Raw genomic sequence first — 12,734 nt, forward strand, 5'->3', positions numbered from 1 at the left:
CAATCTGTGCAATCTGAGAGAGAGGAGTTTGAGGGTAATTGCTCAATTTTCTGTCCATGTCAACAGGGAAAATGAGCAGCAGTGACTGAGCTCTGTATGGCAAGGAAACTGCATGATATGGGAGACATGAGACTCTGTGGAATTTGAAAGGTGCTATCTGCAGCACACTGCTTCCTTTTCTGTAGGAGCCAAGAGCTTCTGCCACGCGCAGACTGTCCTTTGTCATGAGGTGGGAGGGAAGATGGGATAACCAAGCTGAAGTTGAAGGACTTTATCCTCCCTTTGCTCCTTTCTCCAGCAGGGCATAGAGGTCTTTACTCTGCTCGTGTGTCTCTTTCTGGCACAGAACTAGATAGGGCTGTTTCCTGTCAGGGCAAGAAATACTAATCTCAGCAATCTGATTTGTACTTTGGCTAGAAGTTTCTTTGTTGTTCCTTTCTTGTCCACCAGTTCTGCACTGCTGCGTTGTATTCCCCTTGATGTCTTTCTCCTTACTACTTTGTGCTTGGATTTTTCTCCTCAGCATTTTATGGAAACTTACTAGCTAAGGTTGTAATCCCTCTCCCAAGTGTTCCCAGATAGACTATTGTTCCATTATCAGAAGTCCCTTTCTGCTTTCTCTCTGTTACTCTTGGGATGCATAGCTCCTAGAAAAGGGCTTTTCTTGGAAGACTGGGATGTGATGTGTGATTTTTTTGTCTGCAGGAGCAACAGCTTGTTATTTTAAAGCAGATAGTGTGTGTGCATGAGACAGCTGATTGAAATGAAAGCCTGACTGTGCTACATAGACAACCGGAACCTGACCTGCAGGTGAGGAAAGCTGCCAGGAGACAGTCACTAGATATGTACCCTCAAGGCAAAACCCCTTTCTGCCTGCTAGGGAGCCTCCTCAAGGAAACAGAGCTGATGATTAGACCTCTCTATGCAATGTCAAACCTCTAGAAGGTCTTCTTACCCTTCTGGCATGTGCCAGCAGCTCCTTTGCATTTGAACAGGATGAGAGTCCAGACTTTGAACAATAGAGGAGAAGTGGGCAGATGCCATGGTCCCCACTCCTTCTGGGTAGTGATATCTGTCAGGTGGAAGATCTGTAATTCACAGCCATAAAATATCCAACACTTCCTGAGCTGCATGCAAATATACAGCAGTGATGATATTGTTCCAAACAGAGCTGAGAATAGAACACAGGATTATTGTTGGCTCTGTCATTTCTGATCAATTTTGCCAATTGCTTCCCTGGTGAGCAGCTGCTGTTACTACAGAGCACACCATGTGCTGGTGGATTCCAGAGGCCATGAGCTGCAAGGACAGCTGCAGTGGCTGAGCATTAGGGTAAGAGAGGGCAGAATTTGCAGGAACAGTCAGATATGACCAGTGAGTACTTCATAGGCTCAGAAGGCAGTGTTGGAGTGATTTATGGGGAGCTAAATGGATGAAAAGTTCTGAGAATCAAGGAAATGGAGACAGAGTGAAAGACATATTGTTTTGGAAGTGGTATGAATGGGCTGAATAGAAGGTTTTGGGGCAGAGAGTGTCCAGTGGTTTGTTGGGTCTCTGGAATTCTGCACTGTGACTTTGTGTGTGGCTCTGTCAGCATACCACAGCTCTCCCCTTTGCTGCTCCCCCATCCAATGAACTACTCTGAGTCTCTGTGCAAGGTCACTGAAGGGCAGACTCAGCCCAGCCTCATGGTTTCCACTGAACAGTTGGTCCAGGCTGGTTTGAACTCCTCCAATAACTCCTGGCATTGTGATTTAGAGCCTCTGGTGCTGGAGGAAAGCTCTCTCTTGAGAGCCACAGTGGGCAGGAGTGAGCATAGGGTATGTCCCAAGAGACTCTCTGAAGTTCCACTTGAAGCAGCAGAGCACTGTCCAAGGGGCAGTGGGCTCCTTAATTACAAGGGAGTACACACAGATTGTTGAGAGCTGAAAATGACAGTCTGGGGAAGTATCTTCTGTTGCTAAATTCTGCGATATGGTTGATACACAGTCATATTGTGTCTGTGATTGCTGAGTCCATAAATGTAGTTGACGGACTAGGTTTACCTAAAATACCTTTTAAGAAAAAGCTCTTGAAAGATGATTACAGAATTGAGACACCATCATTTAAAACTGCCCGAGGCAAACTCCTTTGAAAATTGCAGCAGTGGAGGGACAGAGAGAGAACCACGTAGCCCTTGATTGTAGTGTCGTTCCCTCAGGACCCGTCCCCCCTCCTCCTCAGTTTCTCATCTGATATGAGAGAGAGCAGTGGTAAGATTCCTCATCTGTCTTATGAAAATCCGATTCTAAGTGGCTCTGATCAAACCCGGCTGGCTGTCAGCAGCAGTGGCCTTGTGTGGAGGGAGGGAAGCTTCTGAGGAGTTGCTGGATGTGGAGGTGTCATGGGTGCTGCCGATCAAAGAGGCATTTTTTTAATAAATATATATAAGAAAAACTAAAAAACCTTAGGATTTAGCATAAAAGAAATGTAGTTTGTCTTGTTTTTCCTGTGTAACATGAAGAGGATAAAATAGAATCAGACATGCCTGCTCCTGAACATACTTCCACAAGAGCATCCTGAGATGCTGCTTTCCCTGCCCTAGTTATGCTCTAAATGCAAAGTCCCTCATCTCCAGTGTTGTTGAAGAGGGTTTTGTGTTTCTGAGTTCACTGGACTCTCTCAGGACACCTCATACCTTCACATCTGATGCCCCACTACCTTCTGAGTATGTTTTAGCAGGAGAATACTGCAAAGGAACAGGGAGCAGCCTTTGAAGAGAGGAAAACACATGTTACTGGAAAGGAGGGCAGGCACAGCACTCTGTCACGAGGCTATTGGTAAGACTAGGAGCTGTGTTACCACCCTAAATGCTGATAACCTCAGGAACATGGTGGACCCCAGATCCTGGGCCTGGCCTCCAGTCTCTCCTGTCTTCTGCTGCTGCTGAACAAGCCTATGCATTAAGGGATTTCTCACCTTTAAAACTGTCAGGGTCTGCACCTACTTCTGGCTTATATAAGTACAAGCCATGCACTACTGCTTGTGAAGCCCTGCACTGAGCCCAGTGACTCATATGACAGGGCTGTTCTGTGCCTCTCCTTGCACTTCAAAGGACTGAAACTGGGCAGAGCCTTTGTGTCATCAGCAGCCCTGGGAAGCAGCAGAAATGCCTGATGCCTGTCCCCTTCAAGCTGTCAGGTGCAGAAGAAGCCATGCTACACCAAGCAGTCTGTGAAAGCACTACACTATTGAAGCAAGTAGAATGTCTCCCAGACCACCTGATCCCCCAGCCAGTCATCCGTCTCTCTGAGATGCAATATTATGCAAGGCAAATGTATAACCTTTTAACGCAAGGCTGTTAACACAAGGGTCAGTACTGAATCTGCTGTATGACCTTCCCTAGATCCTGTGACTCCTCTGGCACTTGCTCACAGGGTGACTTTTCCCATGAGCTTGACCAGGTTGTGCTGTTATCATCCTCTTCTCAGAAGGGGGCTTTGGGACATGGGGCACTCAGGTTATCTTCTGCTGATCTCAGCTTTTGAGACAGTTCCCTGGTAGCTGTGGTACTGTCTGCTTTTCACTCTACTGTTTTCATCTCCCTGCTGGTTGAACAGGCAGGTACACTGCACCGTGTTGGCCTACTAGTAGGGCAGTTTCAGTCAGGGAAAGACATTCCTATGAAATTAATGTCCAAGCGTCCAAAGAAGCATTCTTTATTCTCTCAATTTGCCTGCTGCTCTCCTGAGAAAGCTTCCAGGAAGCTTCAAGCTTGTTTGTGTGTTCAGCAGAAGCTGTCTGTGTCCCTTGTTCTTTATGGTTTTTTGATGATTTTTTTGCCTGTTGCTTTCTCTTTTTTTGCTTCCTTTTTTTTATTTTAAATTTTACATTTTTCCACTTAGAGAGAAAAATTATTTATTACATTGAGATGCGCTAATTAAAGCCATTTTCTGGTATTTGGTTACTGAAGTGTTTGATGTCTCTCTGACAAGACCATGAAATGCACAGAGTGTCTACAGGGACAGAATTTGCTGAACACGGTGCTTTGTAAATGAGGGGACACAGTGTCGCAGCAGCTCATGAATATGAAACGCCCATGATGCTACCTCAGTGGACTTGGGAACACAGATGAATCCTGTCATGTGCTAAATGAGACCAATTTCTTTCACTTAACTTCATCTTCAATCAGACCTTCCATTTGCCTGTTTAAAATTCCCCAAACGTGATGCAGAAGGTAACAGCATTCAGTAAAACAAAGTTTTGCAGCAGCAGAGATATTGTAATTATTTCAGTTTTACATTTTATGAGCAAGCAACATAAAATAAAGTTAGTTTCATTTTTATACCTGCTTGGTGGTGGAGACTTTCAGTTCAGAAGCCACTACCCTCTTTTTATTCTCTGGATATGGTGGTGTGTGCTCAGGAAGGGTAGCACAATACCCACTACAAGAGCGTCCATTCTCAACTGGCCTTTGAAGCACTGACCCAGTTGGAGAAAGTGGATCACACTGTGTGAGATGGAGTTTGCTTTGTTTATGGGGGCCAGGATGGGGGCTCAGGATACTTCTAAAGCAGCTTAGAGAGTAAGCAGCAACAACAGTCTGACTGCAGGCCTGAACTGGAATGTAGTTTCTAGATGCAGCTTTGCCAGTGATTTATTGCCTGACCTGGAAGAGGTTCTGTCTGTCCCTATTTATGTGCCATCTTGTATCTAGCAGACAACTTAGTTCTTTGAGGCAAGGACCAGATCTTACTGGGAGTTTACAGGATTTTAAGTTATCCAGCCTGCAGATGTTGCTACTAAAGCAAAAACCATCCCTGCTTGGGAGGGGAGGTGCAATTTTCCAACTTTCAGGAGCAGCTAGGTATTAGATTGGTAGAGGTTCTCCCATCTTCTGCTTGTTGCTTTCTGTGGTTGTCTTCTTTGCCATCTTCTTTGTCAGTAAGTTATTTGCTATGAGGTAAAAAAGGTGATGGTTAGAAATCTACTTTAATATGAACACCTAAAGTCCTCCTTTCTGTATGACTTGAAAAACTGCTATTCCTTGCTTACTGTTTGACTGTCTGCATGTAGCATGGGTTGCTTTCACTCTTTTCCCTCGATCTTCTCCTCTCATTCACACACTTCTGTCGTATGTCATCATTGCCTTGACATAACTTAGTCACAAAGCTCTTTTTTGTGTAAGACCTAGCTAAATTCAGCTGTTGAAATAAGATAATACGCTTAATTTTATGCTGGTACTTAGATGTTCTGGGACAATCAATTTTGTGAAGTGACTTAATTCCCCAATTAGCCAACATTTGGTGCTGGTATCTCCTACCCCACCATAACTTCCATATGAGTACACTCATTTTAATTTCATTCTTTGTTCACTTGTTCAGAACCATCTGGGAGGTGGAGGGGAGTTTGCATTTATCATCTAGTGTTTGGTGCTCACTCATCTTGGCACAGGGCATTTGTTCACTTCATTGCTCACTACATTGCAGTGACCTGGTGTCTGTGAAGGTGTGTCCTTTTCTTCAGTCATTTCTGAGACTTGCCTACATGGACATGAGAGCCTGGCCAGTAAAGTATGTGTCAAGGTTCTGCACCAGAAACACAGATTTATGGAAATTTATCTGAAACTTCCACACTGAACAGTAGAGGAAAAATGTGGGTCAGAGCAAAGCACACAGAGTGGGGGTTTGTCATGCAACTTTGTTGTTGGAAAGAGATGCAGTGCAATATTGGGAGGATGTGGTCCTGTGAACATATACTAATGTTCTGTGTTTCTGCATGTGCTAATGTTATATGTAAAGCCTCCCTGCAGTCAGTGGGAATACTGAAAGTAGAGCATATGCCTACTCTCCTGCAGCACAATAACCTGTGCTGTGCTATTCCCCCTGCAGCTGACACTGTGCCACAGCTTAGCTGTGTTACCAGAGCTTATATGAAAAAAAAGTGAGTCTCAAGAAGAGCAACAAAAATAAGTAAGTGTCTGGAGAATGAGTGGGGGTAAGGTTGGATATTTGGTGATAAGTGAGAACTGAGACACTTTGCAAACTGTACAGAGAGAACGGAGAGGGATTGTGCATAAGTGGCACCATGGGAATTGGCAGAGGGAAGAGGTTATTATAAGTAACAAGTGAAATAAAGACCCAAATATTTCAGGAATTATTTGCCCCTGATAGCAGTTAGCCTGGGGACCTGATACTTCTTAAAATTTAAGACATTTCTGTACTGTTTCCCGTCAGTCTCACAGTTGTAAAGGGCATTGCTTCTGCCTAGAAATGGGCAAGGCATCTGCACTTTGCAGTAAGAACAAGCGTGCACTGGCCTTTGTTGGAGGGGCTGGCAGGGGCCTCCAGAGCTTTTCCAGCTCTTCTGTCTGAAATATTTTCAAAGCGTCTATAAAATATTGGAGCCTTGAATTTTCTTTTGGAAAGAATTTCTAAGTGATCGCCTGAATTTTGCTAATGCAAAAGTGGAGGTCATGCTCTGCAAGGGGTTTAGAAATCTCTCTATGGAATTCAGTAGAATGAGATAAAATCAGCACTAGAGAACCCAGGAGTCTTTGTGAACCTGCAAAATGGAAGGGACATCACTGATCAGGGCCCTAAGTTTACAACTTTTTCTAGTGTAAAAAGAGATCAACAAAACAAGAGAACTGGGAAGAGTGGACTCTTGAAACAGCTGCCAAAATGAACACTGAGTGAAGACATTAAGTTTCCTGCAAACACCTTTTACATTTCTGCTGTCAAAAGTGGATAAGAATCTGACCTTCTCCTGCTCTGTGGGTGAAGATAGCTCTGTTCCCAGGTAGTTTTTAATTTACTAGTGTTTGCTGAGAAATGTTCATAGTCTTGTCATAAAAGGATAAATTAGTTTGGGAGCGGTTAAACGGTTTCTCATTCCCATGCTCATTTTCCTGGACTTAACAGGGCACCTCTGCACAGAGCTTCGTTTCCCACCTTGGACCAGTCTCACCAGTCTGTTCCCTCCTTGGTCCTTGATTGTATACAGGACCTTCTCCCACATTATCCCAGAGCAGACTTTACCATCTGCTTCCACATGTTGGTCTGTCTGTCTGTGGAGATGCTTTTGTCCCGTAAGTGCATTTTGCTACAAGTTTTACCAAGAGCTGGGAGCCTCTGCAGGAAAGAGCCAATGGGACAGCAGCTCCAACCAGGTATTGTCCTTACAAGCAGAGGTGGGGTGATCTGCCCCAAATGCCCAGCGACACACTTGAGACATTCCTCGCTCTTGCCTCGTCTGTCTTAGGGACAGCCTAGGGGCTATTGCTGCAGTTTCCCTCTAAATGTCTTTGGGAAGTTTGCTGTAGCTGGAGAACCTCTTCGCAGGCACCTGCTCCTTGGTCGGCTGGGGAGCTAGAAGGCACAGCTCTGCCGAGGCCGGCCAAGCTGTCACTCCTCTTGCCGTGACAGCCCCTGTCCCACTCAGCCTTCCACCAAGCAACCAATTAGTGAGAAATCCCACTGTGTGGCCAGCTCCGGACGGCCACCACGCCAGGGCTCGGCTGACCTGTGCCCTGCTGCAGCTGGGCCAGGGCTGCCTGCTGGCCAGCGAGCGGGGCGCTCAACGGACGTGCAGCAGGGGAGGGCAGCTGAGAACCTGCACAGCTCTGACAGGTGACCAGACTAGGGGCTTCTCAGGAAGATCCTGCCCAGAGCCCTCGGCACCATGGGTGGGAATGTCTCTCCAGCTCCTGAATATTCATCTCAGCCTGGGCTGCTAAACGGGGCAAAGCTGGGCTCAGCTGCCTGCTGCCATCCAGTGTTGCTGTGCTGCTGGCAGAGCTGGGAGCGGGCTGCTCATTCCAGTGCTGAAGGCCTTTGTCCTGAGTCAAATCAGCTTCTCCATGGTTTGAGGGCTTGGGGTCTCTGGAGAGCCTTTGTGGCCTTGAGTCTTTAAAGGAGCTCTGTATTGGTGTACCCTCTTGCTTTGTGCCTCCAGTTACTTTGCCTTCTCTTTCTCCTTTTTTTGCACTAGCTTTTTGCAGTGCTTTGTCAAAAGACAAACTGTGCAATGCTTTCAGGGCCTTGCTTCTTTAGCAGGATGCAAAGCACACTCAGATCTTTCTCCTGTCCTCAATTCTTTTGTTTCCATCATCTGTTTTAGTTGGAGTAGCCATTGTTCTTGTGCTGGGAATACCCAGTGACCTTCAACCATTCCAGGATGACACTGGAAATCATTAAAAGATTAGTGATAATACACCTAGACATGTGTTCCCTAGTGTTTGTATCTGCTAGAGCACCAGCACTTCCTTCCTGAGGAAGGTCATGAGCCTCTGCACAGCCTGAGATCCCAACAGCAGATCCTTCACCATGTAATTTTATGTGGATTCTCTCAGTTTCTTCCCCACATTTCATTTTTAACAGAATGTTGGTGACTGGTGTCTGAATAGATGATAACACATAACAAGCAAATTCTTGTCAGTTCATGATGGCAATGTAGGCAGCAAGGTTTAGTACAGGTAGCTTCTTTTGGCTTCAGGGTTGTGTTCAGGTATATAGTCCATGGCCTGCAGACCCCTGCCTGAATTAATCTGTTCCTCTTGCAAGATTTCTTGTGACCTCAGACATCAAAATTTTATTGCCTGGTTTCAATATTAAACAATGTATTTTTAATTACTGCTGAATAGCCCATTGTGCTTTCCTCTAATAAGAAACAGGGTGCTTCCTGTCTGTGAAGCAAGGGAACCTTTGTCTTATGTGAGAGGAGAGCACAACACTCCCCTCTTACTGCTGTTGCCTTCTCTTGTTGCAGACATTCCTGTGATCCCTGACTTGGAGGATGTCCAGGAGGAAGATCTTGCCATGCAAGTGGCAGCTCCCCCCAGGTAAGAGCACTGCCAGGTGCTGTTGAGGCCCTCATCAGCTGGGCAAGCTGGCTAGTGAGGTTAAACCCATTTTACTCACGCTCTTTGGATGTCAGCAGCAGTGCTGTTCAGCAGGATTTGGTGTGGTGTTTTGTGACAGTAGTGCACCAAGATGAACAGTGCAAAATTCTTGTTTCCTGTTACACAGAGAAAGCAATTACTGCATATTCTCTCTATATATATAAAAAACCCTACAGTACCTACATTACTACCTACATTAGAATAACATATTTGATGTTGCAAAATTAAACTTCCAAAAGTAGAGAATTTCTTGATTTAAGGTTGCCTGCATAACCCCAAATGTCTCCAATGCACATTCATTATCACGCACACTTTAATTTTGATGGTTGTAGGCTGCTTTGCCCTCCACAGGATATTCTTCTTACTCAAGCACATAGTTAATTTGCAAAGTACAATCCTGGTGTTTGAAGGTGCTATCACAGTAGCTTTGGAGTCAACTCAAGGGAAACCAGAAAGTTTTAAGACATGGAAGATTTTTGAGTTTTCTCTTAAATATACCAGGAAAGTCTTCTTTCATCTATCAGGCCTATTGCCAAGGTCACATATTGTGATTTCTGTTGATCCTTGTTTGGAGGGGTGGGATGTCTTACTCCCAGCCACAGACACCTCACTCACAATTGTGGAGCAGTTATTGTAATTATACAGCTGTTAACAAAAATAATTTACAGTTTATAGTAGTGAATTTCAAATTACTGTGTCTCTCACTGGAATAAATTTCTTTTTCTCTCTCTTTTTTTTTTTTCAGTAAAGCAATCTGATCCTCCTGTATTCATAGTTTTCTTGCAGTAGAAAAGTCAAGTTTTTATGGCCAAACACAAGCAAATGAAATTAATAGAGGTCTTTTCTATAGTGTTGGATCACCTGTGAATGCAGGTGTGGTACAACACACCCCCCTACACCATGTTTTTCTTGGAAGGCTACACTTTAGGAAGTCATATTTAATAGCTCAGATGCAACTCAAACATGAAAAGCCAAAAATCCCTCCTATTCTGTAGCTTGTATGGCATTCTCAGAGGTCCTTTGCTAAGGCACTGGGGCTGTTTGAATGCTCACTATAGTTTTCTTTTCTTTCTAGCCCTTGAAGCTAGTCTATGAATCTTCTTTTGGCATGCTGGTTTCTTTGAGGGAGTCCATTGTTGTTCCACATCCTATTTTTTTTATGTGTGTGCACAACCTGGTGCATAGATTTGTCAGTGACTGTTCATGTGCTGACTGAGCTATGCTTCCATCTGGGCACATCCATCCCAATTGTCTGCATGGAGGATGTGGAAACTCAAGATATCACCAGGCTACTGTTCATGCCACCCTTCTCCTCACACGTGCTTCCACACTGACACAGGTTTGTTCTCTGATACTTTCTGGCTGCAGTGTGCAGGTGAACCGAGTGCTGACCTACCATGACCTGGACAAAGATCTAATGAAATATGCTGCTATCCAGACTCTGGTAAGTGGATGTTGCCATGGGCTGGCCAATGTGAATCCCTCTCCTTCCAGGCTCATGTCATCCTCCACAGTGATACTCAGCTGCACAAAATACTCAGCCTTACCATCCAGAGAACTTGCAGTCTCCCTGTTAAGTCTGTTCCTCTCTGCAGCGTGGCTTTTGTACTTGTTTTTGTCTGTAAATAATGTGGATATGGTATCTGTTGCTCAGATGAGGTCTGTACTGTTGTCCTGGACAAAGTGACCCTTATGACACAAATGTGGCAATGTCTAACAAATGTATCTGGTGAAATGATGGTTTGTTTTCTCAGCGTCTGTAAGACTGTGACTCTGTATGTTCATAGGATGGGGAGGTAGACCTGAAGCTCCTCACCAAAGTTTTGGCTCCAGAGCATGAACTACGAGAGGTGAGTCTTTGTTTTGTGGAAACACCAACAAGGTAAAAGCTTCTTGTGTGTCTCAGACTGTACTAGAAAAGGAAGCCTTGTCAGTGAGGTGACGAGATGGGAGGAGGAGCTTGTCCAAGCTATTGGAGGTTTGATTTCCCCAGCAGGTGATTTTTAAGATAGATAGTGCTTTCTTGGTGTGAGTTTATGGGATCACTATGATTGGCCCCCTTCAATATGATGGAGCTGGTCAGGAAAATGTGAAAAGCCTAGTACTGTCAAAGATCCCTGAAGAAACAGTGCTTTGTCCTTTGGTAGTACAGGTGGTTTTACTGAAAAATACAGAGGAACAAAGGCAGAAAGCATTTTGGGTTTGGGCAGGAGGGTTTTAAAGCAGGACAGAACAACCTCAATACAACTGGGTGGGCAGGAGCTCAGGACTTGCAGCAAAGGCTTTCTGCAGCTTTGAACTGCACAGGCTTCAGCAGAAGTGCAGAAGAGTGGAAGGGCTTCTTTCTACACCCTGCCTGGGAGTATCTAATATTAACAAGTATCAACAAATATGTCCTTTCTGGAATTTTAGAACATGAATAATTTTGTCCACATTTTAAAACTGTAGCAGATATTCACATTTCATTCTGGCTAGTATTCCTGTTCTAGCCAGCTGAATCTGAGACTTCCCTGGTCAGGGCAGTTGCCTTTCGGTTTCTCTCTTTGCTGTTCTGGCATTGTTCAGAGAATTTGGGATGACACCAGTAACATTTCAGTATGTTTGTCTTTTTTCCTCTTGGTAGGATGATGTCAGCTGGGATTGGGACCATCTCTTCACAGAGGTGTCATCAGAACTAGTGACTGAGTGGGACCTGGGACAGTCAGAGAGGGAGGACCACCTCAGTCTCCCATAGAGCTCTGACACACCAGATGTCTCATACATCCATCTCCTGTAAATAGTTAAGCACTTTAATTTTCTATTCACTTGTTTGTATTTGAGAATTTATTTCAGACATGAAAATAAATAGGACCTTACTTCATAGAAAATTGTCTTGGGAGAAGTTTTGGTTATTTTCTAATGAGAATTTTCATTCTTGAAAGAAATTAAGAATTCTAAACACAATAAAATATTTACTTATAAAGAGTCATTCCACCTCAATAGCACCTCTACAGATAACTGCAATGGTTGATGTTTTCTCTGTGGAAATATAGACTCTCTGGAGCAGACCATTGTACAGTGGAGTGTGGTTTGCACTGATGGCTATCAGAGAATCTTAGGCTGATATGATTTGTTTTCATAGGACATCCAGGTTACCATCTTCCTCACAACAGACACCTCAAGTTGTCAGGATATCTGATTTGCATTTCATCCAGCAACCTCCAGCCTTTCCTTGTTAGTTTTACCTCTTGCTTGGAACATTACCTCTGTATTGACTCAGGAAGCAGCATCACCTATTAAACTGCCACTTCTTACAGCCCTTCTTTATACCTTGAGGTTTCCCAGCTAAATTCTGACCAGGCATAACCTCACTTAGCTTTTGCAACCACATGAAACCACAGCCTGAATGGAGATTGCTTCAGGCATAGGTACTTTGCAAGGAAAATGTTCACTCCGTGTGTGTGAAAGAATGGATTACTTGAGAGCCTGATGCTCTCAAACAAGGTAACTCCCTGGTGGATGTCTCCTTGGAACCAAGTAACTCACTCTTATTGTCATCTAAAGAAAAACTCATTTAGCTGTTAATACCTTGTCCCTGTAGAACCATGGTCATTATTTGCAGGAAACACTGACATTACTTCTAAACCAATGTCCTTCAAAGCCTTGCCCTGTTAGAGAATCTTGCTAAATATTCTGGGGAGTGCAGGTGCTGGGAGGAAGCTTGCTGTGCTGCTTTTCTTTGCTTGTTTGGTTGGTATAACAGAGCACTTCATTCCCACTTTTGTGATAGCAGGACAAGTCAAATAGCTCACTGTAAATTAAGTACTCTACAGAATTTCAGGTGAGAGCTGACATGCCAAACAACTTTATCAAC

The 12,734-nt window shown here is 44.3% G+C and overlaps 1 protein-coding gene across 1 annotated transcript in view; it reads left to right on the forward strand.

Annotated features, from left to right (window-relative positions):
• Window positions 1-11,615, forward strand: part of IFT43 (intraflagellar transport 43) — a 43,134-nt gene extending 31,519 nt beyond the window's left edge. Inside the window, exons 7-10 of the mRNA XM_062494399.1 lie at window positions 8,749-8,821; window positions 10,250-10,325; window positions 10,669-10,731; window positions 11,505-11,615. Of these exons, the coding sequence (XP_062350383.1) occupies window positions 8,749-8,821; window positions 10,250-10,325; window positions 10,669-10,731; window positions 11,505-11,615 (323 nt within the window). The remainder of the gene's footprint in view (window positions 1-8,748; window positions 8,822-10,249; window positions 10,326-10,668; window positions 10,732-11,504) is intronic.
• The last annotated feature ends 1,119 nt before the right edge of the window (window positions 11,616-12,734 follow it).

Source organism: Cinclus cinclus, chromosome 6 (genome assembly GCF_963662255.1).
Source record: "Cinclus cinclus chromosome 6, bCinCin1.1, whole genome shotgun sequence".
Classification (NCBI taxonomy): Eukaryota; Metazoa; Chordata; class Aves; order Passeriformes; family Cinclidae; genus Cinclus; species Cinclus cinclus.